Source organism: Peromyscus leucopus, chromosome 8a (genome assembly GCF_004664715.2).
Source record: "Peromyscus leucopus breed LL Stock chromosome 8a, UCI_PerLeu_2.1, whole genome shotgun sequence".
Lineage (NCBI taxonomy): Eukaryota > Metazoa > Chordata > Mammalia > Rodentia > Cricetidae > Peromyscus > Peromyscus leucopus.
The window spans coordinates 32,611,433-32,638,800 of record NC_051085.1 but is presented as its reverse complement, the minus strand read 5'-3'; the positions used below and the strand labels follow the sequence as shown (position 1 = coordinate 32,638,800).

General features: G+C 40.0%; 1 protein-coding gene across 1 annotated transcript in view; it reads left to right on the top strand.

Moving 5' to 3' along the window:
- Positions 1-3,843: 3,843 nt before the first annotated feature.
- Positions 3,844-27,368, top strand: part of Adgb (androglobin) — a 141,994-nt gene continuing 118,469 nt past the window's right edge. Inside the window, exons 1-2 of the mRNA XM_037200383.1 lie at positions 3,844-4,221; positions 6,159-6,249. Coding sequence (XP_037056278.1) covers positions 4,148-4,221; positions 6,159-6,249 — 165 coding nt within the window. The 5' untranslated portion in view covers positions 3,844-4,147. The remainder of the gene's footprint in view (positions 4,222-6,158; positions 6,250-27,368) is intronic.

Here is a 27,368-nt window from a genome sequence, read left to right as displayed (position 1 = left end):
TTAAAAAAGTTTCAACCATTATCTTTTCATATAACCCTTTTCTGTACTCAGAACCCCAGCCTCCACCATGTCCCTGCCCATTTGGGTGTTCTAACTACACCAATATTGTGCCATCTGGTGTTGTTACACTACCCTGAGACTTTATCCACGTTTTCAACAGCACTTTCTGCTCTCTTTAATTTTGGATAGCTTCTATTTCTGGGTCTTCAAATGAGGTAATCCATTTTTCTGTAATATCTGGTCTGCCATCAATCCAATTCAGTGTATTTTGCAATATAGACATTGTATTTTTTTTCCAGATGTTCTTAAATTGAAGTTAGCACATCCAATCTTCTGGCTTCTTTGCACATATGAGTTTCAATAATGATAACTGTTGTAATGTTCTGTCTGCTAATTTTATCATCCATATTATTTTATTCATTTTGAATCAACTTTTTCTTTTTGTTAATGGAATTTGTCTTCCTGCCTACTGGTTTTTATGGGCTCTCAGTAATTGTGAATTTTACATTTCGGGGTACTGAATATATTTTGGTTATATTAATGTTCTTCAGATTGTTTTCTGTGATGCTGTTGTTGAAAATACTATGGTCTTTTTAAGTATTATGTACGGGGTCTGTTAGGAGGAACTAATGTTTATATTATTATTGTTGTTATTGTTGTTTTGAGACAGGGTCTCACCTAGGTAGTCCTGACTGTCCTTAACCTCACTATATAGTCCATGCTATCTTCAAACTCACAGAAATCCCTGCTTCCTGAAGATGCCTCTGCTTCCTGAAGGCTAGGATTAAAGAGATACAGTACCATGCCTAGCTAGGGATTAATAGCTTCCTTCCTTGTTCCCTTGTTTAAATTAATCTATATTCAGAATTTCATTCCAAACATCACTAATGCTAGAGCTAAAGTTTATCCACTAATAAACATTTTGTGGCACCCGGCTTTACACATATAGAACCCAGATCATCCATTGCATTTGTGGAGGCTGAGCACTAGGAGAAATAACCAAATTAAAATTATAATTATAAAACCATTTTCAAACACTCTCACTTCACTCAATTGAAGGGTGGTAATGTAGCTCTTTGGAATTCACATTTACTTAGCATGGCCAAAGTCTTGGGTTCTTTTGATTTCTGGGGTAGCAAAAACAATTACTAAAAAAACAAAAAGGCTACGAATTCCTTTTAATTGAAAGAGGAAGGGAGCAGGTTGCTTATGAATCGGCACTAAGAAGGAAAGTTATATTCTGATCTGTGTGATTCCCTGTGGATTTGAGCATTAGAGGGCACCTGAATCGAGGATGGTAAGAGGTAGAAATTACCCCCCTGACACACACAAACCAAGTTCTCTCCTCTTCCTCTTCCTTTGTTCTGGTTATCCAGGGCTGCTGATGGTGGGGAGATAGGTTATACCAAAGCTTGTTTGCACATTTCGGCAGATCCCCAGAGGTTTGCTCTGTTTCTGTGATAGAAGGAAGTGTGTCTTTTTAACCACTTCCCTATGAGTTACTGCTGCCCTAAGTCAAATCTCTCTTCCCTCTAGAGCAAGTCTTATTGGGGGCATGGCTACATGCTTAATAGTAATGATGGTGATGATGATAATAGTAATGATAATAATTAAAACAACAACAATAATAATAACAGCAATAATAATACCATCCTCTTCTTTCCCAGTCTCTAAAGGTATCTCATAGAAAGCAAATTTGTAATTCCGTAAACTGAAACTCAAGGCAACCACCTGGATCATGAAATGTGACCAATTGGGTAGCCTGAGGGTGTGGACAGCTCAGGCTGAGGTGTAGCCTGCCTTGTTCAGCTACCTACTATCTGTTCCATTTCCCCTCTGCCCCACAGCTTCTTTACTTGTGGGGTAATATTATCACCCTCCTCTGAGTGCTTATGACATGTCAAGTACATTTGTGGTATCATTCTTCCCTATTTTACAAATAAAGAAAATGGAAGTTACGACCATTGAGTGAACAAGAGTCAGGATTTAAAGTCAGGGTGGTCTCTGAAGGAGCCTGCATCTTTTCCAATGTAGTAGACATGCAGCAAGTCAAAACTGCTATTTTAATTATTATTCCAAAGTGACATCTGTCATAATTATAGCATATGGATTCACTTTGAAGGCAGATCCACAAGACCAAGTCTCCTTTTATGTCCTATCAAAAATGTCACTGTAAGCTTGAGAGAAGCACACTTGCTACTTATGTGGCTTGTTCAATGATTTAACTCTATAAAGAAGAGATATTCCATCTGCACGCATTGCATTCTCAATATAATAATTACAGGAGAAGGAACACCAGCCTAAGAATTTCTTAGGACAATATAGTTCTAACAATTGTTTTGTGAGCCTCTCATTCCATGACTTCCCTCTTATTTTTATTCTCACAATAGATAAACATCTATCTGAAAGGAGGTTCTGAGTGGAGTAGTTAGATGATTGGCTTAAGTCGGCATTCTTGACTTAATGACTGCCATACACACCCCAGCATTGTGCAGCATTGTGATATCTGGCAGAATGCTTTGCTCCTCTAGGTCTCGGGTGCTTTATCTGTAAAATGTGTTTGGCTTGTATTTCTTTTGATCTGTAAAGCTTTTCTTCTCTTAGGGTCTTGGCATTTGCAGGCATGGACAACGTCAGGGACAGCCCCGTCTCAGAATTAAATTCACCCTTCTGTGTGGTTGGCTCCTTAAAGCTGTGCTATTTTTAAACATGGGTCATTTCTACCAATTTATGGCAATGTACCTTATTACTTCATTAAAATTCAATCCTCATATGTTTTCTCACCATCTAGTCTACTTTCACTTAGAAGTATTCTCTGAAAATTCTAGAACTTTGGTAAACAACAAAGCAGGGCTCTCTCTGGACCCTCCATTGTCCGTAGATCCAGTTTAAAGGGGGGATTTGAGGGCACTTCTGCAGTAATAAATATAATACTTCAAGCTTTGAATTTATTTTATATATAAAACATAATGAAGTCATTATCTGATTGTCATTTATGTAGCTCTCAACAGTATTAAAATTGCAACAGTCTGAAAACCCAGGCTCTGCCGAATGGAGAAGGCGAGGCAGTCATTTGTCAGAGTTGAAAGATATGATCTGAGGAAGTCGCTTTCTCAACTGAATCATAAACTCAGCATGTTCTTCCCCCCAAGAGCAGAGGGGGTTATTTTATTTAAAGATGCTTAGTACTTCCAGGTTTATGGGAGAGGCTACCTATATGTTCTAAACCCTGTCAGGGCCATGGGTCAAATTTGACTTGAAGTTACAATGGGCTGAAAAAATTGTTTTGTCTCAATGAGGATTGGCTTTCCAGTATGAGCATTTCTTAGTTGAGTATAGCATCCGCGGCTCCGTATTTAGCTGGCTGGCCACATTCATTCATGTTATCGGCCTGCTCCCAGAAGGCACATAAGGAGTCTTGCATGTTGTACTGAACACTTTATATCCGTCTTATCCTCAGAGTAGGTGTTAGTTAACATATGCTAACAAATGGAGGGTCACAGGGAACCAGCTCCAAGGCAAGATCACTGCAGACTGCCTGAGCTTTATAAATCCAGAGCTTTAATAGATCTGGAGTTTTTTTTAGATTCCCTATTGTCCAGTATTGTCAGAGCCCCTCCATTCCATAACCAGGTTCACCTAGCCAGACAAGACCCTGCTTGTTTATCTCTATGTCTCCACAAATGGATTCCTTTCTAGATCAACCTTTTTTTTTAAAGCCTTTGGCAAACTCAGTAGTATTTAATGATGGAACTCTTTCTTCAGCTAAGAGAACACCGGGGTTCGACAACAATAAGATCCGAATTCTCATAGTTGAAGAGCTGAGTCTGTCTAAGGTTCAGAGTCACAGACCCAGGCATAGCGTGCTGCAGGGAACGCCCTCAGCAGCCCTTTGATCCCGTCAACGCTTGCCCACACCACAGTTCCTCTGCCATACACCAACTCCTAGGTCTTAAACCGCGTCTCCACTCAGAGCCCGCCCTCCTCCCCGCAAGCAGGCCTGGCAGGAGCCTTCCGGTTCTCAGAACTCGTCTCCTGGCAACGGCAGACGCGCGGGGAAGCCTCGGAAGCCTCAGAAGCCTCGCGGCCTTGTGGCGCGCTCTCAGCGGGGCCTTGCTGGAGCAGGCTGCCTGGGTGAGCCTCGGGTATGGCCTCCAAACCAGCGAAAAGGAAGGAAGTGCATCGGATCAACTCTGCCCACGGATCAGATAAATCTAAAGAGTAAGGGACCTCTTCCACCCGGTGCCTTCAGTAACCCCTGCACCAGTCCCAGCCGGGGCTGGGACCGGCCCCAGAGCAAACTACCCCGTCAGGAATTGATCTGCTGGGCCTGTGTCTCTCTTCCAGGGGACCAGTCTTGGAGATGCCAGTTCCCTTATCCTCCTCAGTCTAGAGCCCCTTCCTTTCCAGAGAGGCTGCTTCCCGCCTTGAATATTCCCACCTGTGACCTAGCCCAGTTCTTTCTTTCTATCCTAAGTGGCATCGGCCTCTTAGAAGTTCGAAAGGTGAAGAAGCTTTCTTAAAGAGGAGGGTTATCTAGGAAGACCCTGTTAAAGACCAGCTGCTAGCTTTTGCTTGTCTCCCACTGGAAGGAGGCCTGAGGGGCAGAGGGGAGGACAAGAAGGAGAGGGAGAGGGAGAAGAGAGAGAGTTTGTATTTTTGCAGCAGCCCACCCTTCCAGACTTTTATCAGATGATATCAACCATGAAGTGGTTTCAGAAAACTTAAGCGAGTAAAGTCTACAGCACGAGGTCTAAGTCCCCCCACGCCTCCCCGGGGAGGAGGGACGTAAGCTGGCTCATGGAATCTTTTTGGTATCATTTTGTTCTGGGATACTGTTGTGTCTGCTCTGGGTTCCCAGTATTCGCCTTTGGTGTTCTCTTCCCATTGGGTATATCCAGTTCTTCCGTAGTAGTAGATGTGTTGTAGATTTGGGCCATGACTTAAATGTATCGCATTTGTAAGCCATTCCAGCTTCGAGAGACCAACACCTCCCCCACCCCCACCCCAGCTTCAATGGAATCCTGAACAGTCTTTATGCAGTCCCTGTGGGGGATGGGCAGCTCAAGGTTTTTAACTGATTCTTACATACAGGCTAGCCTCTGCATCTCCTTCCCTCTCTTAAACAAAATTACTTCCTGCGTCTTTTACTCTCTGGTCCCTAGTGTTTAAACTCTCTGTCTTGTGAATTCATCTCTTGGGCTCAGTCTGGAGTTGACATTCTATATTCTTCTACTTCTGTCCTTTTTAATAAACATGCTTCCAGAAACGTGGCAGATAACCCGTTCATTTCATCAGCTTAAATTTCGGACCCCATGGTACACACATAAGTGATGTTTAACAGGATCACTCTACTTTTGGATACTAGTTGTGAATAGGTACACTGCCTAATGTTCCATTCTAGAAGCCCAAGACCCGTGTGGCCCTGGAGAATCAGGCCCATGTTACCTCTGATTTTTACCTTCGCTTCACTGAACTTCAGCCACACTAGAATACCAGCTCCTCTGTACATCTAGGATCTCTTCAGGCATCTTCCCACCCCAGGGTCTTCACACTCTTGACCTTCTCTGTTGGCTAGTACTTTTTCCTACAGATGTCCACTTGGTCCCTCCCCCATCTCTTTCACAAGTTACCTAAATGTCATTTTCTCTCATCTTCTTTTTTTAGCTGCCTGTTTAAAAATTGTATCCCTACTTCCCTGCCCAAACCAAAACAAAAACTCAAAATACTCAATACTCTCTGTCTTCTACTTTGTTTCTCTTCATTGATTTTTGTTTATGTTATACACACACACACACACACACCTCACCATTTTTTAATTAATTATTTTTTTCATTTGTCTTCCCTAAAATTACTGAGTAGGATACTGGCTCTTTTCTTTGCCAAGACTTCCAATTTCTTTTTAAAAAGATGAAGTATTTCAAATAAAAGGCAGGGTTTTTGTTTGGTTTTGTTTTTCTATTTTGTATGTTGTCAAATTCTTTGTACCCAGAATGGTTCTTGGGTCACACATAGTAGGTATTGAAAAATGCTTTTTGTGGGTGTCTATATAATTATATGAAAAATAATTGATTAGTAGTATAGACCAGATCCCCAGATTCTTAGAATAAATAACTTCTATTCCACTATTATGAGTATTCATGAACTAATTCCTACAGAGTAGCTGGTCACAGAAGACTGTTCTACAAGGGTGTCTCTGATAGCCAGACTGATTCATTGTCTCATGTAGACAGAGAATCGGAACATTGGGTAAAAATACTTATATGGAGTAAATGAATAAACAATTGTGGTTGACAGATTTTACCAGGCTTGGAAAGGAACTTTAAGCCCATTCCCCAAATAATGATGGTTATATACTCAAACCTATTTAGGAGCTTGGGGAAGTTGTTAGCATTAATTTAGTTTATTACATCCTGAAAGAGATGAGTTTTGTTTTGTTTTGTTTTACTCCTACAAGGCAACTAGTCTTCATGAGTGTCTGGATAGTATAGAACACATGATCTGGTAGGGTCCTGTGATAGTTGCATCATAATGTAGAATCACAGTCCCACTGGTAGGATACTGGCTCTTTCTTTGCCATGATTTCCAATTTCTTTTTAAAAAGATGAAGTATTTCAAATAAGCTTCTTTCTTGCACAAAATAATCTGAATTAAAATTCTGCTGATACAAATGCATGTTTGATTTATAAAAAACAAACAAACAAAAAACAAATGGCAAGTACTTTTACAACATAATATTTTAAAGCTAGGTTTTGCTGCCAGTGATTAAACATTAAATATCAAATCATTATTTTGATGTAGTGTTAAATGAGAGAACGTGAAGTGAATGATAAGTCAAGTCCTTCCTCTAAAGTTTTATCAAAGAACCAATGGTAAATGCAAGGCTGACTCACAGATACAGAACAAAGTGTCTTACAGTCACAAAGCATTAGCGATCAAAGTCCAGCTAGACTCTGGTGTGATTGTCTTTCATAGTACTGTGGGGGATATTTAGAGAATTTTACGTCATGTTAGCACTCCTGTGGTTACACAGCTAATAAAATCAATCGACTCTCCCATGATCCAGGATAAGGAAGTAAGAGAAAACGCTTTCAGAAACTTGAAAGCAGCCATTCCATCCCCCCCAGAGCTGTCATCCATAACATCTCTTTTGCCCTAAAATTGTGCATCAGTCTGGAGACGGGGGCCACATCTGGCTTTTGCTTACTAGGGTCACCAACACCTGATAAGCTTTTGCTGTGTGCTTGGTAAATGATCTCTTAGTTTGGTTCCCTATCTTGGTTTTCAGTTCTTCTGGATTTGAGTAAAACCCATTTCTCCCTCCATTCCCTGCTTTGATCTTCTGTTGGCACCACTCAATACTGAGATGATACAACTGACTCAGCTCAGTTTTTGCATTCAATTACTACTTCTATTGTTCACACTCTTTCTCACTAGGCCCATATGAAATCGTTTTAGGGCTCACACTGACACCACGTAATTTATGATGCTAGACAAACATTTTGTGTTCAAATGATCGCTTTTCAAGTGAGGTCCATCAAAGTATGATTGCTTTTACCCCAACACCCCCTGTGCTTCCTTAGCCCTACTTTGTATTCCCCTCTATTATTCTATTAGATTTTTTTTAACTCCAAGGTAAGTATTGGGATATCGGTATAGTAAAGATATTTAATGTCTTGTCTTATGTGACTTTTCCATTACCAGTTAACATAATGGACATTAGCCTGACTAGTAGGAATCATTTGTTTCAGTACCTTAGCCAATTCTAAGAAGCTAATAGAATACATAGTCCGGGAACTGCAACTACTAGTAGTTGTTTCTCACAGTCCCAGGGGCTAGAAATACAAGACCAAGGGACAGGCATGGCCAAGTCCTGATTTACAGGGGACCCAGCTCTTTCTGCACTTTCACTTGGTAGAGAGTGTGAGAACCAATCCTCTTCCTCTTATATAGGCACTAGTGCCATCATGAAGGCGTTGCCTTTATGACCTAATTACCTTCCAAAGGTATCACATTCTAAAGCCATTCTACTGGCAAGGAGGATTTCAATATTTAGAGATGGGGATGAGGTGCCTCTTGGAATGTTATGTAATGATAATTAGCCATTATAAACACATTTGAGTGAGTTGATTTGATAACTAAATGATGTTGCAAAGATTCTTCCACCCATTACAATCTTGTAGAAGGATTCATCAGATAAGGGATTTGATCTTCTTGGAAGTACCAACCATAGGGCAAAAGAAAAGATGCAATCTAAGCATCAGAAGTATTTAGAAGGCTGTAGGGATGGCTCAGTGGTTAAGAATGTATGCTGTGTAAGCACAAAGACCCAAGTACGGGCTCTCAGAGAGCACACTTTTTTTTTTTGTATAAATTATAAATTATAGTGGAAATTAAGGAGGCAATCCCACGTAGTTTATCTGATAGTCAAAAGAGATTTATTTTGGGTCAACTTACAGCAAGCAAAGGGGTTGGTTACGAGATCCAGGGGAGGTGAGGCACAGTCCAGTGTGGTTCTCTGGAGAACTCTGACTTGGTCTGCAGTCCAGCATCCAGCATCCAGGATCAGGAGGTAGCTAAGAGAGAGCAAGCAGGTCTTAAGGGGGTCCCATCTCAGCCACGCCTCAGGTGGGGCCAGGTACCTAGCAGTTACCTGCTGCCCACTAGGGATGGTGCATCAGGGTGAAGCACAGACAACTACCCCTACAACACATTAAAAAAAATTAAAACGTGGATGTGGCGTCACAAGCATGGGGCTGTAACTCCAGGGTTGGGGACAGAGGCAAGTAGGTCACTGGCACTTCCTAGCTGTCAGCCCAGCTCCCAGTTTGGTGGAAGACTCTATCTCCAGGGGATATGGTAGAGAGTGACAGAGCAGAATGCCTGATGTCCCCCTCTGGTCTCTATATGTATACCTGTATACACATGTACCTACTCCCCAAAGCCATTAGAATCATTAATGCACACTTTGACACACTGAAATATTCCAAACTTGAAGGGGTAGTCCACAACAGGAATGGGGTACAGTTTGGTATCAGTAGTCACAACACTTTTTTCTACCACCAATAACATATTCAAACCAGGATTTAAAACACTACAAGAAATTTATTCAAGTAACACGAATTGTAACGCCTTCTAGATTTATAACATGTCATCAAACCTCTCTCATATTGAGAAACATGTGACTCATCTCCATGTTAATTGTATCCTTATGACCACAACACACATTTTAACTTTACAGAATTTTCAGAAAAGGTCAATGCATCTGTCCACAGGAAATGTGAAAAATAGGATTATTTTTAAAATTAATTTTAATGGTATTATGGAAGCAATATAAAATAGAATAATACATGTCTTGCTGAGTATTAAATTGAGTTCTAGCCTCTCTGGAAGAAAGAGAGAAACAAAGAGAGCTGATTACATGCAGCTGTGCAGCAGTGGGTGGGATAGTGTGTTCCTCTGCTTAGAGATAGCCGAGAAGCCCCACCCACTAGAGAGAATAAGGCACAGGAGGGGGGCTCCTTCATGGCTCCTGGTGAACATCAGAACTCGGCGTATTACCTAGCTCCATCCTCACAGTCCACACCAAAGGCAGAGGCCAGAGGAGTAAAAGCAGAGGAACTAAGGGAGGGCTAGAGGGGTTTTGTGATTTCCCTAGTGACCTTTGTAGATCCCAACAACTACAGACACTTAATAAATTTAAAATTCTAGCTTTGTGGATAGAAACATACCCCAGGGGATTCTAACTCTTCATATTTCTAACTGGCTCATGAGCACATCTCACTCGGAAGTCGTTGGAAATTTACAAAAGATAAAGAATTGTCGATCAGGGTAGTTTCCATCAAAGGAGTTATAATGTGGGTTGGGTGGAGATACAGTTCATAACAGAAGCCACTAGGAAATCTGTAATAATGTTTTAATTTCCCTGGGGACTTGGTGGACAGCAAAGAAGTCATGTGTCAGCATGAGGTTAGATTAGCAAAATCATGAGACTCCTAGATGGAGGCTGTGTGTGTTAGAGAGGAAGTTGCTTCTCACTGGAGCTGGTCTTTCATCATTTCTCTCAACAGTCACTCCTTAGACAGCTGGTGTTGGGGATGGGGATGTTTGGGGCACAAGAGGTCATCTAGACTGTGTGTGCAAAGGGTCCCGTGGCTCTTGATGCAGGCAGGTACTAGCTCATGATGCACCTAGGTGAGCGTACAGTGGAATGAGATAGAACGGTAATAAAGAAAGGAGTTAGAACTGTAAAATAGTAAGGGGAACACGTGACTTTAGGGATCTAAATAATGATTTCAGGGGCATAATCTGACAGTTTCATGGAATTTATGCTGGACTCCAAACCATGGTAGAACAAAATGAGCAGGGGTCTGAGCTTGTTAGATGCCTCCCTCTGCCCACTCCTGATGAGTATGAGGAACCTAGGGCCGTGGGTTGCCGAGAAGATCTGAGAAGCAACTATGGGAAAATGTACAGAGGCTATGTTTGCCTTTCTCTATGGCAGTGTACACAGTGATGGTGTCTAGGCCCTGATAGTGTGGTGCCTGAAAAGGGAAGGGTTAATGAGTGATAAGTCTGGTATAATGCCTGTTTATTTCACATTTCCTCAGGGCCTGGCATAGTGTGTAGCAATAAATGCGTGTATAATTTAACTGAGTTGAAGTGGAAACAAGCCTGGTAGCTGGGTCATAAAACCCTCTGAATCAGAAAGGGTGAGAACACAAGATCCAGAGGGCAGAGGACCATCTCAGGTCACAAGAATCCCTGCCCCTGGGTAACACTTGGCAAAGACGATGACATTATGTAAGTGTCCATCGCATAAAGCTTTGCTCAGGCAAATAGCCCTGCTTAATGAGGCTGAGACTGCCCTTCAGCCATAATAGACTCTGCCTTCAGTTCCCCTTCTAAAATCTTCACTTGAAGATTTCTGGAGTAACTCACTCCAATTTGATGTGGTTTAAGAGTTATGGCAGAGGCTTGATTTGTTGTTGAAATCACTCATTGTTTTTAAAGTCATAGTGTGAGTGTGTGAGTGTGTGTGTGTGTGTGTGTGTGTGTGTGTGTGTGTGTGCAGACATGCTTGTGGTAGGATGTGCATATGAAGGTCAGAGGACAACTTTGGGTGTCAGCACTCAACTTCCACCTTTTTTGTGATAGTCTTTTGTTTAGCACTACATTTGATGACAAGATTCCAGGGATTCCAATCTTACTGTACCCTTTCTGGTATATATGTATGTATATATATATATACACTATAGATGTGTACTACTGCAGCTGGCTTCATGTGGGTCCTGGGGATTCAAACAGCCATCCCATCCCCCTAGAGCCATCATCCATGGCATCTCTTTTACCCTAAAATTATGCATCAATCTGGAGACAGGAGTCATATCTGGCTTTTGCTTACTAGGGTCACCAACACCTGATAAGCTTTTACTGAATCATAAAAAGTTAGGGAAAAAAATCTATTAGATCAAAAGATTTAAAAGTACATGCTCATCGACTCTGTCCCTCCTCTTACCTGAAACATGACCAAGTTAGTACTCTGGCACCGTGGCATTGTTGGTAAGGCTTCCAGTGATGCACACAGCACCTTCATCAAAAGTAATTTTAACATCCCATTGACTTTCATATTACTTTGACATTTCTAGGCCAGAGATTATTTAAATGAAGGAATTAATTTAAATGATCTGTACACTTATTCTGCTATGTAATGTGAGGTGAAATTGATTCAAAACCGTATCCAAGATGGATTAAAATACACCTTTGTGTAGCATGGAAGATTAAGTGAAAGGGTGACTGACTAATAACCGTGCATATTAACCCCCCGCAGAAGTCCACATGGGAAAGAAGTACCCAAGGAGGTGCTTCGAAATTTTATTGTAAATATTTCCTCTCAGGCTCCTGAGGCTGTGTAAGCCCTTCTCAGGGTGGGCCCAAGGAAATTCCAGAATCTAAGGCTGTAGTCATGCTAATTTGTGTGGGTAAATTAGTAGATGGTACATTTTCTAATTAAATAAATATTGGACATTATTTTAATGGTATCTCAACGAATACTGCAGTACAAATATTTAGCAATTCTTTTTATTTTGTTTTTCTGTGCTGATGAATTATCAGAATTTCACGTATTACTTTAGTTCTTAGAGATCAGTATGTCTTTTCTGCTCACATTTCTTCAGCTCTTTGTCTCCCGCTGAGGGTACCCACTTCCACCCGTAGCCTCTTCGTAGACTGAGGGACCAGGGTCAACCCAGAGCTGTCTGTTGAACATGTATTTAAGTGGAACTATGGCAAAGGACCACTTTGTAGGTCCTTTGTAGGTGGTAGGGAGTCTGCAAGGGAGCTCTGGATTGAGTGTGTCGAGGAGCATGTGTCTCCATTAGTTATTAACAACAGAGGTTCTAGGTCATCAACATTTTGTGGAGGTAAAGGGGAAAGGAGAGAAAGCAGAACTATGAAATATTTAGCCAAATTTTTGCTCCAATTATGAACTAGAAATGTAGTTTGTTGTAGAATACTATTTTAAGATGTGTTACATTTGTTTATGTTGTGGGACATTTGTTTAATGATGCAAAGATGTACAGCATTCTTTTATGTTGCATTTGTTTAACTCTGTGAAGCTGTGTTACTTTGCCTGTCTAAAACACCTGACGGGCTAATAAAGAGCTGAATGGTCAATAGCTAGGCAGGAGAGGGACAGGTGGAACTAGCAGGCAGAGAAAACAAATAGAAGGAGAAATCTGGGAGGAAAAGAAAGAAGGAGCAAGAGAGCAAGGGGAGGAAGACTCCAGCGTCCAGCTACTCAGCTACACAGCAAACCATGGAGAAAGAAGGGAAGAAAGATATACAGAAATAGAGAAAGGTAAAAACCCAGAGGCAAAGCATAGATGGGATAATTTAAAGTTAAGAAAAGCTGGCTAGAAATAAGCCAAGCTAAAGCTGGGCATTTATAAGATAGAATGAGCTTCTGTGTGTGGTTTATTTGGGAGCTGGGTGGTGGGCCCCCAAAGAACAAAGAGTCAAAGAGTGAAAAAACAACTAACAACATTTTGCTATCCTACATGGGGCTCTCGAATTTCCATGCAGGATCTGAGAAACCTGAAAAAAAAAAAAGAAGAAAAGAAAAGAAAAAGGGCACAGCTCTTTTAAGAGGCACTGCTGTTCAGCCAGCAGGGCAGCAATAAATAGAAAGGCAAGTTAAGTTAAAAAAAAAAAAAAAGCTTGTGGCAGCGCAGGTATTGGCTTCCTACAGCTTGGAAGGTTGAGTGCAGTTCCTGGCCAAGCTTTAGACTTGGTTCTCCCTGGGCAGGCACTTCTGACCAGGCCACAAGCTTTAAGCTTTGCTTTAACAACCCAAGAGCAGGGGAGCCAGCTGAGAGCTGCAGGGAGGATTCAGGTGTAGCTTATCAATCTAAAGTTTGCTTGTGCAATAAAAAAACAAGGCTAATATATATGCAGTAAAAGAGGTCCAGATTGGGAAAAAAAAAATGTCTAAGTAGGTTCCAGTGTGTTTTACAATGTGTGTAGCCTTAAAAAAAAGAGAGAGTATAGACAGTCATAGAAACAAGTAAGTAGTTTAAAAATAATAAAGTCTTCAAAAAGAAGTAAAATTTTAAAAAGGCCACGTAGAGATAGCAAATACACAGTGAGTCTGGATCCTATATGGTATTGTATTGATTTTGAATTTTTTGATGGCTGATGGGCAAGAGACAGCTAGCTGCTGGGAGACATGAGATTGTGAGCAGGACTGCCAAATTAACCTAACCTAGATGCTTTAGGGCATCTTAACTTTAAAAAAGAAGTCAACAAATATGTTTGTCAAATGGAAGTAAAAAATGCTTTGGAGGAGAGGTTTTGCTTTTGTTTCCACAGGCAACAAGAGGCTGTGGATTTGTTCCAGGCTAATATGAATCAGGTTTGATCAGGGGAGAACTCCCGAATCTTCACAGGTGATATCTATTAACAAAGGTTATAGCTGGTCTTCCCAGGACTTGGCCATTATCTCAAATTTTCTCAGGGACCCTAAAGACACTTCATTCATGTCCACAGATAGCACGAAGCAGTTTGGAGAACACAACGCTCACATTCTCAAGAGTTACTTGGTGGGTTATTTTGGTTATGTGGTAGGTTATGGTTGTTGGTTATCATTTAAGGGAATATAGGATAAAAGGACAACTATTAATCTCAGATATTTTTGCATTGGCATGGATTTTGGTACAGTAATACAAATTTAAAGTTAATTTTGTTACATTGTATGTATGTTTCTACTCTTGTGTGGGGCATTATACTAATGTGAACTAAAGTTCCTGGAAAGAGGCCATATGTACATTGCACACACTGTAAATATTAGTTGACACTCTCAATGACTGTGGAGAGGGTGGAATAGCACAGATCCTGAGCCAAACTATCTGGGGCTCCTATCTTAGCTTCTTAATGTCTATTTATTGCTCATATCTGTAGCTGATCCAACATGCTTGTCACTACCATGTGAAACATTTTAACAGACCACTAACCTCTACTACTCAAAATCCAAGAATACTGTCGAGAGCATTTGAGGCATTGGAGCCAAGATCTCCTTGCTTTGCTGTAATCAGTCTCCCTGATGTGCTCACAAATGTATTTATCAGCTAAATCCATGTTCCTAGGCCGTGATCGTTAACATTTGACTCCGGATAAACATCTCTTACCCATTTGGAGGTGAAAGCTTTTGTGTGTTTGTTTTGCTGATTTAAAAAAGAAAACATTGAAGATCTCTGTCTTTGCCTTCTCAGACCTTGTGATCTTCCTCCAAAGAATTCAGATGAGGGGCTGGAGAGATTGGCTGAGCAGTGAAGAACATTGACTCACCTTCTAATGGACCACAGTTCAACTCCCAGTTCAACCCCACACTGGCAGTTCACAACCATCTATATCTCCAGTCCCAAGGGATCAGACTCCCTTCAGTGATGCACAAACATACACATGGGCAAAACACCCACACACATTTTCTTAAGGAGCTTTAGAAAAAGAATCAGCTGGGACAGATAGGCGGAGTAGAGCATGGAAGGCAGGCAGGGTTTCTGACAGAACAGGGTTTCTGACAGAGCAGGGTAGGACATTTTCTCTAGTTAGTGCAATCAGTGGCCAAGGAGACTGCTGTTCACATGTGCATTTTAGACTGGCTATATGTTACTTTGTAAAATCTCTAGAACAAGGGCTGGGGTTATATCTTGATGGTAGAGTGCTTGCCTAGCTCTAGTGAGGATTCTAGTTTTAATTTATAGTTCCTCAGAGGTGGGGAGATCTCTTTCCTGGGGGATTGTCCTATCCATGTGATTGACAGTTTGCTTGGATTGTCTCTTATATTAAGGAGCAATAAGATGTCTTTTTCAGCTTTCTCAGCCTCTTGCTGAGGAATTATAAGGCTTAAGACTCTTGGAGCCAGATTTACATAGTTATGTTTGGTCTTCTAGATACCTTGGGTTACCAAGCCTCCTTCCAGGGCTAGATAGATGACTCAGGCTCCATCCTGACCAGTGATCAATGTCCTGGTGTTTTGGTTCCTTGTTCTGCAGCATGTTAACCGTAAGTGAAGTCCCAGTGTCCTCCAAACCTGGTGGTACTGATGAGCTGTTTGCCCACACTCACCGTTGATTTCACCTTCTTTTCCATTTCTGGAATCCATCTGTCCGTTTGCCTTATTTTCTTCTACCTCCAAATTAAATCATTCTCCAATGGTTTTAGTTGGAACCTCACTTTCTTTCCTATTGATCATCCTAACCAATGGTCATCAATTAAATGCAGCTTCATTAATATCTCCAGGCCTTCTCCTGCAGCTACACTTGTACAAGTAGAAAAATCTAGCTAGATATATCCTACTTCAAAGGAAATCTGTCCAGTGTGGGATTGTCTGTTCTCTCTGTGTGCTTCCTTTGTTAACCACTTAATGGATGCTATTGCCATCTTTCTGTCAATCAATGTAGATTCCCATTGTCCTTTCCCTAGAGCATCCAGTTGGTTTCCTCCCCCTTCCTTGATTCTACACCTCATCTCCATTTCATTCTCTTCCCTGCTACACTGTAGTGGAGTCCCACATCAGCCCTAGGCAGAATCACTAAGAAAACAATTGAATCTTTTTGCTGTTAATCAAGGAGTTTCTTACCCAGTGTATATCATATATAGTAGTTAGGAGCTTTTATCCACACTATATTTCAGGTAGGATGTTTCTGATTTAAAAAATAGGTAGAAATGATGAAAGGGAGAGCAGGAGGCCAAGACAGAAAAAGTGACCAAGGAGGATAGAGAGGAAGAGGAGGAGAAAGAAGGCAGAGAGAATGATAGAAATAGGGAGGAAATGGGGGAATATATCAGCATTGCAGGTGACCTCCACTCCCGTTTAGTTTCTGAATCAACCAAACTCTTAACACACTGGTTCACTTTTTTGCCATTTTTGTCTTCCTCCGTTCTCTACTGCACCTCTTCCCATCCTCCTTCCTACATGCCTAATAGCATGAATCCACACAACCCCTACTAAACTTCAGGGCTTTTCCACGAGGCCCATAATGGCTTCTCCACTTGGATATAATTTCCTCCTCTTCTGTGCTAGCAAAGTACCCTGTCCCTAACTTCCTTTCTCCTTCCTCAACTCTTGTCTTTATGCTCCTGTAATCGGTGCCTTTGTCCTCACTAATTTGAGACTAGAAACTGAGTTTTGTTAATCTTTCTATTCACTCGAGCACACTGTATTAAAAAAAAAAAAAAAGAACAAAAAAACAGGCAAGCATTGAACTGTTAAAATCAACTTCTATTTAAATAATTTTAGTAAAACTAAGGGAAGAAAAGGTCAACATAATAACCTGCTATTTTTAACTATTTTTAAATTAGAAAACGTATTTTTTTCGCACCTTGTTTCCTTAGGAATTTGATTTTCTGAAGAGTGTGACTCAGAATGCCCCCAGACCAAATTAAGTCCATTGTGTAATTCTATTCATATTCAGGTTCCTTGTGAGTCTTAGCTGACACTACTTAAGAAGGCTTGCTGATTGCATTTTGCATAAATAAACTGTCTCCCACCAGGAGTAAAATCATGCCCCAACACTGAACAGCATGCTTTGAAAAACAATGGCAAAGTTCCAGAACCTCATTTTATTGAAGCTTTAATGTCCCTACAGTGACCAGCTTCCATAGAATAATCTCACTGAAGCAGAGATACAAGCTTTGTCTGTGTCTGGACAAACCAGAACCAGCTGCTTTTTAGTGCTAGAGACTCCCAAACCCCTCATGCTTTTGAATTGACTGCTTTCTTTAGAGGGATTTTTTTTTAAGCCTCGTATATATTTCAAATTGTAGTAGAGTCTTGCTAATTGACTTAAGATTTATTTCTAACTCATTTATTGATTTTAATTAATTGATTAGAGATAAGGGGCTGTCCTCAAATTCTAGGTCTTCCTTTCTCTGCTTCCCCAGTGCTGGGATGACAGGTACGCCCTACCTTGATGTGGAGCATGAGGAGAAAAGAAAGAGTAAGGGGCTGTGAATATGATTACAGCACATCACATGTACCCATGGAAACGTTATCAGGAGAGCCCTGTCTCTCTAGGAGGATATATGCTAAAAGTAATTTAAATCACTTTCTTGTCTTTGCAAAGTGTGAGTTAATAGTGCTTTCATGTCTCCTAAAGTTATTTTATTAATAAGTCATATGAAAATATTTTAACAAATTTATGGACTGATATAATCACATATAAAGACAATTTTGACCTTGTCTCGATTCTAAGTCAGGCAAGGACTTCAATTTACTAAATATAGGTGAATGTGAGTGAAAGTATATATAGACAAAAATGCATCATATTGGACACAATTTGCTAATCAAATACATAATTGAGGTTAAAATTTATGTGTTATGGGGCTGGAGAGATGCCTCGGCTATTAAGAGTACTGGCTATTCTCGAAGAGGATGGAGGTTCAATTTCCAGCACCCACATGTCAGCTCACAACTATAACTCCAGTTCTAGGGGCCCTGACATGCTCTTTGGGCACCAGGCATGCATGTGGTATACAGACATGCCTTCAGGCCAAACATATACACACACATAAAATCAAAATTTCTTAATTAAAAAAATATATATTATGAATCTAGGAACACCTAGAATTCCCACCTTGAAGTGAAATTGTGAAGTTTAGAATTTTCTTGATTTTTAAAGTTCCTGGGTGTTTCTTCTTCCCTTTTGCTCTGTTGCATTGTCTCTTTGTTATCTTGCTCTGTACTCACCACAGACCAACAGTGTTCACTATTACTTAGAAATATGTTAGCCACAGGGTAAGTGAGGGTTTTGCTTACCCAGTCTGAAATTATATATATTTTTAAAATATTTATTTCCAAAATAGATCTGTTATGTTGCCTCAATTAAAAGAATTCTTCATTCCCAATTTTCCTGTTTTCCTATAGCACAGTTCCCAATTAATTCTTCACTAACATAAGATCTTTCTTTTCTTCTTTGTTTTATCCCTGATTCTCAGAGTTTCTTTAATTTCTTTTCACATACAGGTTTACATCAAGTACTTTCCACCAAGGTCTATAGCTAAGCAGCATTGTTTGTACAGAAAAAAAACAAGAATAATTGTATCCCTTGAAATCCCTTTTGTTATCTACTCTATTTTTTTTATAACTTAATCATATCTTTTGGAAGGACAAAGCTATTATTATTACTATATTTCTGTGGGACATTTTAAAAATTATAGTAGTATGTTATATTATTTACTTACCATTGCTGTTTGAGGTCCACCCCTGTGTTATGTTCATTTCCTGTTTTCCTGGGGTAAATCCTTCAGGCTTTTCGTGTGTTTTGTGAAGAATTTGTTGCAGTAAAGTCAATGTTAAAATGTATGTATCTCGTTGAAAATGAACATTTTTGTCTTTTGAATAAGAGTTTAATTGGGTATTGACTTTAGCCCTGGCAGTAGATTTATCTCAGTTCTGAAGATCACACTTTATTACTTTCTATTATTATAAATTTGAGATAGTTTTTCATTCCAGGTAATTTGACCTCTGTTATATAAATAGGTAAATATATGTGTGTAGTATATATGTATATATGATTGACCTGCATTTTCATTTAGTATACTCAGGCTCAAATTACTACCTCCTTACCACATATTCATTTTTTAAAAAATGGTTAAGCCCGGATCTGAAAACTCATTTTTGTCAGTTGACCACATTTAACAGGCACATCTTTAACATTCTAATCTCTTTATTCACCCCATTCCCACAATCTAACCACTTCATCTTTCTGGAAATCGTAGTATGACTGTTATGTTCAATCTATTCACATCTCTACTTCACATTTTCCGTTTCTTTCTATGTAAATACCAGCTTCTAAAATCTACCTTCCAACAGCCCCCTAGAGCAGTAGAGCATCTATTCTTTATGCTATTTTATTGTAACTACTTGAACTTCTTACATTTTTACTGCTAAAATTTTTTAAAATGTCTGTTCACATCTGAATTTTTGTTTAATACTTTCTCAGTCTCATTGCCCCTCCTTCACCTTTTCTGGGAATTCTAATTGCACTCATTTTAAAGGCTTTTAAATTTACCTCTTCCTCTTCCTCTGGGTTTGATGCCTTTCTTTTGAGGCACTGACTGCTCCTAGCTGTACATGTTATGCTTTGCTCTGTCCTTTTTGTTCGTCTCCTGAACTGTTCTGAGGTCATGCACTTTATTCCTGCCGTGCGGTTGCTCTAGTTTTCTGAACTGATCAGGCTCCTAACCTACTGCTGAAGCCAGTTGATCCACACTCACAAGAGGACATAGAGTCCTCACAGTGCTGAATAATACCTAATCAGTGCTGAATAATACTTAATCAGTTGGCAAATAGTTGCTTTTTGGAACTACCTGAAGAATGTTCCTCTTCTTTTGAGCCCTAGTCTCTCTCCTGAAACCCAAGACCTTGCTACACCTGAGCTACAACATAGCCAATGGACCAGCAGAGGCCCCTAGCACTCTGTTGCAATGTAAGAACAGTCCTTTCTGATGAATGGGCACATTTAAAGTTTTGCCACAGCTCTACCTCTTCCCAAATATTAACGCTAGAATCTTGAGTTCTCTGCCATATGGGAAATACTGTCCCTGGTGTCATACCCTTGTGGAAGTCTGTCTCCATTCAAGTTGCCCAGTTTGTCCTACCACAAACTACCAGGAGTGCAATACCAGATTTAGTTCAAGGCTAAGAGCGTACAAATGACTCAACCCTTGTTCCTTTTTGACACCTCTTGCTCTCTTTCTGGCACTTACCGGGTAGCTAGATGTGCAGATCTTCAAGCTCTACTTACCACTGTTTGAATTCATTTTCCAGTGGTTATTTATGCATGGCACCATTTCATCCCACAACTCACCACAGCAAATTCTTTCTGTAATCAGTCTACTGACCGTTCTCAGTCACTGAACACACTTCCTCATGCTTGCTGCTTGGTTTCTGTTCTGCAGGGCTACCTTTCATGGTTTAATATTTCTACTGTGGGAGCCAGATCTTCACGCAGTTATCTGTTGGGCTTCTGTTGCTGTTATTGTTCTGCCGTTATTTTTTGTATTTTTAGTATCCTATTCTGAACATTTGAAATAGTCAGAGTTAATGTTATAAATCTTCTCCATTGGCTTGTAATAAGTTTTTGAAAAATGTTTCCATCAAATGCATCTATATTTGAATTCTTGGTACAGCTTGTGATTTTAATGATGTGATGTCATTTACTTGTATTTGGGTGTATTGCTAAATACATTAAGTAACTGTGAATGATTTTTAGTTTTTGATTTATGGATTTGAATTTTCCAAAACTTGGCAACATGTTTTTCTAGTATTATAAGTTCCTAAATCTTCCTTTATTGTAGAGCAATCAAGAGCACTTGCTGCCCTTGCAGAGAACCAGGGTTCTGTTCCCAACACCTGCATGGTGACTCACAACTAACTATAACTCCAGTTCCAGGAGATCCATTGCCCTCTTCTGACTTCCTCAGGCACCGGGCATGTGGTACACATACATTCACTCTGGTAAAACACTCATACAATTACAATTTTAAAACATACAGCACACTAAAAATTATCTTCTTCTCAGAAATGATGAGACCAGGTACAAGGTCCTTTGAATACTTAAAAGGATCACATCCATACTAGAGCAGTTGCTTGATTCTGCCAGCGACTTCAAAGTCACACACACTCTGCAGTGGATTTAATGAGCAGCCTTTCAAGAAGACTATTTGAAGTCCTCAGTATGTTTGACCTTGGGCTGTACTTGAACATTATTTGTCACATTTGCCTAACACTACAAGTGACCCCATAGACTAGTTTGACACCATTCAATGAAATCTTTTTAAGTAATATTCAGTGTAATTGAAATACATTTGATGTGTTCCAAGGAAAGGCAGCCAGTTAATTACATAGCTTAAGAGCTTGAAGAGGAAGTATTGACTTATGTGTGACATACTGAAGAGAGAAACAAATATTAGAAGAGCCTTATTTCTTAAAAAATAAAATCTTTTAAAAAAGAGCCTTTAAGACTGTTAACTCCAGACCCCAGTGTGGTGGCACACAACCTTTAATCCATGTGAGTTTGAGGTCAGCCTGGTCTACAGAGGGAGTTTCAGGACAGCCAGGACTGCATCGAGAGACCCTGTCCCAAAACAAGACTGTTAACCTTCTAAGTAAGGTAACCCTATCTCTGCTTTTTTGATACACAGTCATCATTTCTTTTAACCCATAGGCTGTAGCAGCACCAATAGAACATAATGTCGTAAAAACCTGTCCTTTGCCTAGATTTCTCTATTAATAGTTTGGAATTTTCTATTTTTCCTGAAAATGTATTCTTTGCCTCCTCACCTCTTATATATTCTGACATGCTACTTAGGGATATTCTTTAACAGTTAGTATGGCCCAAGACTTTATTTTCTAACCAGATAGTAGACTGAGATTTAAAACAGAAAACGTGTATAAAGAATGGGGAACTCGGAATCCCAAAATGAAGAATTGAAGACGACAGCGTCCTCTCAAGCAAGTCTCAGCAATGTCACACAGTCTTTTGCTTTAACATGTGGGGAAAGGTCCCAAGCACAAGTGAGAAAGGGAACATTTCAACTTCTGCCAGTAGCATGAAGGGGCCTGCTCTAGGAGACATTGGCAGAGGTTGCTGGGACACAGCAGGCAAAAAGTGTGAACTGTTGTAGCTGCAGGCAGGAAGGGATAAGGAAACTGACCTCACCACTGAGCATTGTCAAGGGAATTTCTGCATGAAGTCCCGGTCATCCACTGGCTCATGGTTGCTGTGGGGAGGGACCTGTTACCACCCAGGCAGGATTTGGCTGTCCCCAGAGCATAATGTTTGCCAAGCATTTCCTCTACCTCCCCTCATAAAGAAACGACCTGGCTTGAATATGAACTATTCTTGCTTCTCAGAGGGTTCAGGTGAAAGCACAGCTTTGCAAACGTTTGTTGGAATAGCCTTGGCAGAGGCCAACCTAGATTCCTAGTTCTCCTGAGGAAAAGGGTGCACAGCACCATCAGCCAGCTGAAAGGGTACACAGAAAGTCCTTACCAAGGGACCTAGAGTGCCCAAGTAGATAAAGTGTGAGGTCCAGACCAACCCAGGGAACATCAGAGTAATCCTGTGGGACAAAGCCTAGGAAAGGCACTGCTAGCTAATTCATGGGACACAGAGAAAGTGTCTGGGACCCAGTCTATTTTGAGCCTCTGTGGGTGCTTGTGAGGTCCCACTCCCTCCACAACGAAGTCATTCCTTTTCCCTTGGGGCTTCCACAGTACCAGGCAGGGAGGGGCCTAGAAAGGAAAAAGAGCTTGGCAATTAGGAGACAGAAATTAGGAGACAAATTAGGAGACATAAAAAAAATGTGTGCAAGATTAATAGCAACAATGAGACCTACAATAGTTTTGTTTATGAAAATAAAAAGCTGCCAGGTGGTGGTGGCGGCAGCGGCGGCGCACGCCTTTAATCCCAGCACTCATGAGGCAGAGCCAGGTGGATCTCTGTGAGTTCGAGGCCAGTCTGGACTACAGAGTGAGTTCCAGGAAAGGCACAAAAAGCTACACAGAGAAACTGTCTCAAAAAACCAATAAATAAATTAATTAATTAATTAAAAAGCTTTTAAAAAACATCTACAGTAATTTGAAATTCCAAATTATTGATGCTTAGTTAACTAAAACATATAATAGAAAAATTATGCAATCATTAAAATAATAGATAAGCAAAAATACATAAGCAATTATGGGAACAGGACTTATATAAGAATAGACTGAAAATATAATACATAGAGTGAATTTTTTTTAATGAAAGATTACAATTTTCACTTTGATCTGATGGTGATAAACAATGTGGTCCTTCACAGTTTGAACAGTCTTTTGAATATCAAAATAATGATCACTTTGTACTTTTGTTAATAAAGAAACCAAAATCGTGTTTGTGGGGATATTCCAAAATCTATCATTCTTATAAGAAATTCCCCTTGAGCATGAATCATATTTTAGTTATTTTATGTTCATGTGAAACTGGGGAGTGCTCTGTACACACCAATTTTTGAGTGTCCTGTATTACTCAGTAGGGACAAATGTTTAAAATTTTGTCACCTTGCTAGTATCCATATAGAATAGATCAGGGTGTCCAAGTTGAATCTTATGAATCATTCAGAGCTGGTAGTTAGTAAATATGGACAATTAATCAGCAGACATATTTAAAGATATGTGTTGAGGAAGGAAGTTTGAAAGCTCGCAGGCGAGAAAAATAGTATAAGAGAAATTGGAAATAGAAAACTAAGAGACAGGGGATAATTAATTTCAAAATGGCTTAAACTAAGGCCTTTGACAATCTCCCTCGCTACAAGGGTTCTTTTTAACAACACTCGCTTTTGGGGGTTTCTCAGGTCAATTGTGTTCCTAGCCCCCGGTATCTATAAACACGAAAGGAGGGGGAATGATTCACCCACAGATTCTCGCATAGATGGAGTTAGGGAGGCGACCATAATCGGAGAAGTTTGATTACAGGGCAAGGGGAGGGGAAAAGAGAAGGACAAGACGGGCCAAGAGCACCCTTCTTTTGTAGTAGGCGGCGAGGCTGGCAGGGAGCACAGCGCTTTTTTTTCAAGGTTTGGGTTTTGCAGTCGTGGAGAGGAGGCCAGGCTCGCGCATGTAGAGCGCAAGATCCTGTCCGGTATTGCACGCAATGACTGGCTCATTTCATAGTAGAGCGGGTTCACATACATTTGGGAATCTAGTCGGCATAGGAATTTGCATCACGGGAACAGACCCCGTTCCTTCTTCATTTCATTTGAAAAATCCTGTCCGAAGAAGGAGGGGAAAGCTTATATTCTTTTCCCCCGCGATTCTTCTTTCTTCAAAAAACATCCATTTGATTTGTTGCATCCTTTAAAACCTTTACATGGGAGAAAAATGGCGGGCAGTGAAGGGGTGGAGTCTGGGTTGGTGAGGACGTGAGGGAAATACAATGGAGTCCCCGGAAGGAAAGTTACAAGAAAAATGCGAAGATTCCAAGTTGTGAGTGGCGGTATTTTTTTTTGAGGTTTTACTACTGCGTTATTAGTTAGGAGACAGGTTTACAGCAGGCCCTTTGGGGTCGAACCTCCTCTATCAGGTTGACTCCTTTAGCGCAAATGCTTCCATTTGGTGATCCAGCTTTCGGCCTCGGCTTGATGTTCAGATATCAGTCTCAAGGGCATTATCCGGCTGCAGGGTATGCTCTGACGCGCTTGCTATATCTGAAACTAATAGTTAAACTTGAGATGCACAGCTTGAAAATGAAGGATGGAAGGGCATTTTGGGAGTTGACCATCTAGGGTAGTTACTACGATTGGTGTCTCTTATCGTCACGTACTATTCCACAGACTTTTGTTCTTTTTGTTCTTGCGACAAAGCAACAGGATACATCTAAATGTAAGAGTTCTTCCTTGTAATTTTTTTTTTTTTTTCATATCAAAGAGGCAGTTCGAGCATGGGCGTTTTTTTCTGTAGGTTAGAGATTGTCCGTTCACAAGAGTTCAGGCTTTGCCCCTTTCCCTCCTGGAGTTGCTCTTAAACACATCATATAATGGAATTGAACGTCAGTATTTTGCTGTCTTATATTTGTTTTTCGTTTTCATAGTCCCTGTCTAAATTCCACTTGGGCATTGGTGGATTTAGTTTGCACATTGTGCGTGGCGGCCTAATTCATAGTCACATGTAAAATTTTAACTTGAAAAGAATCGCGAGCACACGTCATCGACTAGGCAGAGCAACCACACTTATCAGCAACACAAAACAAGCACATCTCAGGATTTGCCCAACTATTGGCTAATTTTTTGTTACACACTGCTCTGGCCTATCAATTCTTAAATTTGCTGATGTTTAATTTTTAATTGGGAAACCGCTCAAGAAAATGGTCAACCGAAAGCCTTTTTAGGAATCAAAAGGTTACAGGTCCATTTAGTATGTTGCTCTAAGGATAGAGATTTAACCATATACCAAGCTATTGGCTAAATATTGAGAAGATTAAGCTGACTTTTTAGCATTTGTTGATTACTTTATACAAACCGCACAGTAACTATCTTACCTTTTTACTAATACCCCTTTCTTGATAGAGTTCTATTCAAACGAGAGAGAGACTTCTTAGCAGATTGGGTGTTAAGAGAAAGAAAGAGTGGTTTTTTACCGATATCCTGAGCACAAGTTGTTCAAGAGCACTGTACATTAAAGACATGCGCTAGTACACTAATTTCCGTTGTCAAAGCACCTTTCTGGGTCATATTGGGTGCAGCTTCTTACCCTTTATTATTTACTTTGATTTGTTTTTTCTTTATCTATTTTCATCACAGGGGCAATTATTTTGCTTTCTAAAAATTCATTCCACCCAGTTAATACCGAAGACCTTGGAAACATTTACATATAATGTGTTCGGACCACAGAAAAACCATCATAATGTTGGACCTAGGCAGTATGACAAGGATGAGACAGGAATGGTAATATCTTTTTGTCTCTAGAGTCTGTCTTTATGCAAAATCCAAATTAGGTATTTTATAAATAAAATGGAAACATGGACTTACAATGAACAGTTATGAACGGTTCACCTGATACTGCACCTTAATGCCAGGGTTTTTCCATAGAGTTTTATGTTTTATCATAATATTCCTTTTGTAAAAAGCTTAAGCCATATTTTTTTCTCAGTTTGATACCTATTGAGATTTTTTAACTTTTTAACCTATTACACCCTGGCTTAAACTTGGAAGGGTATACAACTGTTTTTTAATTAGGTACCCGATCTCACTAGTAGTTTAGGAGGAATATATTCCTAAGGTAAGAAGTGAAGTAACAGAGTACCATGTTTATGGGGCCATTTGACAACCCACCAAACGTTTTTGCCCAAAAGTGGCACAACCATTTTAAAAACTGACTCATACACCAAGAACATAGCCTAGTTGGATTTTTTTTAGGAAGGTGACTAATTGTAAATTTGTTAACAGAAAGCATTCTCTGTCAGACCAAAACCAGCCAAAGATAAGCTATGATTTCAGAAGCTTTCTATTCCATTTAGTCTATCAAAAGCCATCTTGGCTGATGCAACTCTTCAGGAACCTTTTTGAGGAGTATCTTGGCAGATAGGTTCGCTTTTTCTCCACCAGATATTATTAAAAATGTCATAAAAATCTAAGATACAAGTATTTTAATATAGAAATAAAGCTCCCTTCATCAACGTGGGGGCTATATGGTCAGAGAACCGTTGGGAATATACTATTAAAAAGCTTTGGTTTGGCCTCAGAAAAAAGGAACAACATATTGTAAGCAAAGTTACGTAGTAAAGTTCAATTAATACATCTTGGGTGGCAAAACATTGTGAATAAATGTACTAACCTAGTATTTAAAGGGTAGTTCTATTTTGATCTAATGGGGATGGTAACTATTACCGATTGGTATAAATATTCAAATGCATTGCAAAACTGTATATTTCGACTTTGATATATAGACACGTACACGTAGAACTGTAACATCACTTTCAATCAATTTTCTATAACTTATACTTATCATCTTTTTCAGTTTATCTTGATATTGAGTTTAAATCTGATGCTTATTTAAATAACCAATTTATATTTGGCACTTCAAAGCGCATTAGGGGATGGGGTTCTTCAGCATTTCAAAGTTCCACGTAAGTAATCAAACAGGCGAAAGTTTTTCTTCACTGTCAAACCTAAAGACATGAATGCTGCCTGGAGAGTCAACTCTGGGCTTTAATTGCATTAGCTTACATGCAATAGTAGCCAAGATTTTGATCTCAATGACTTTAGAAAGTAGATCTAAAAGGAAATGCCCTTCTTGGAAGACTAAAGAAAACATCCAGCTAGTTGTAAAA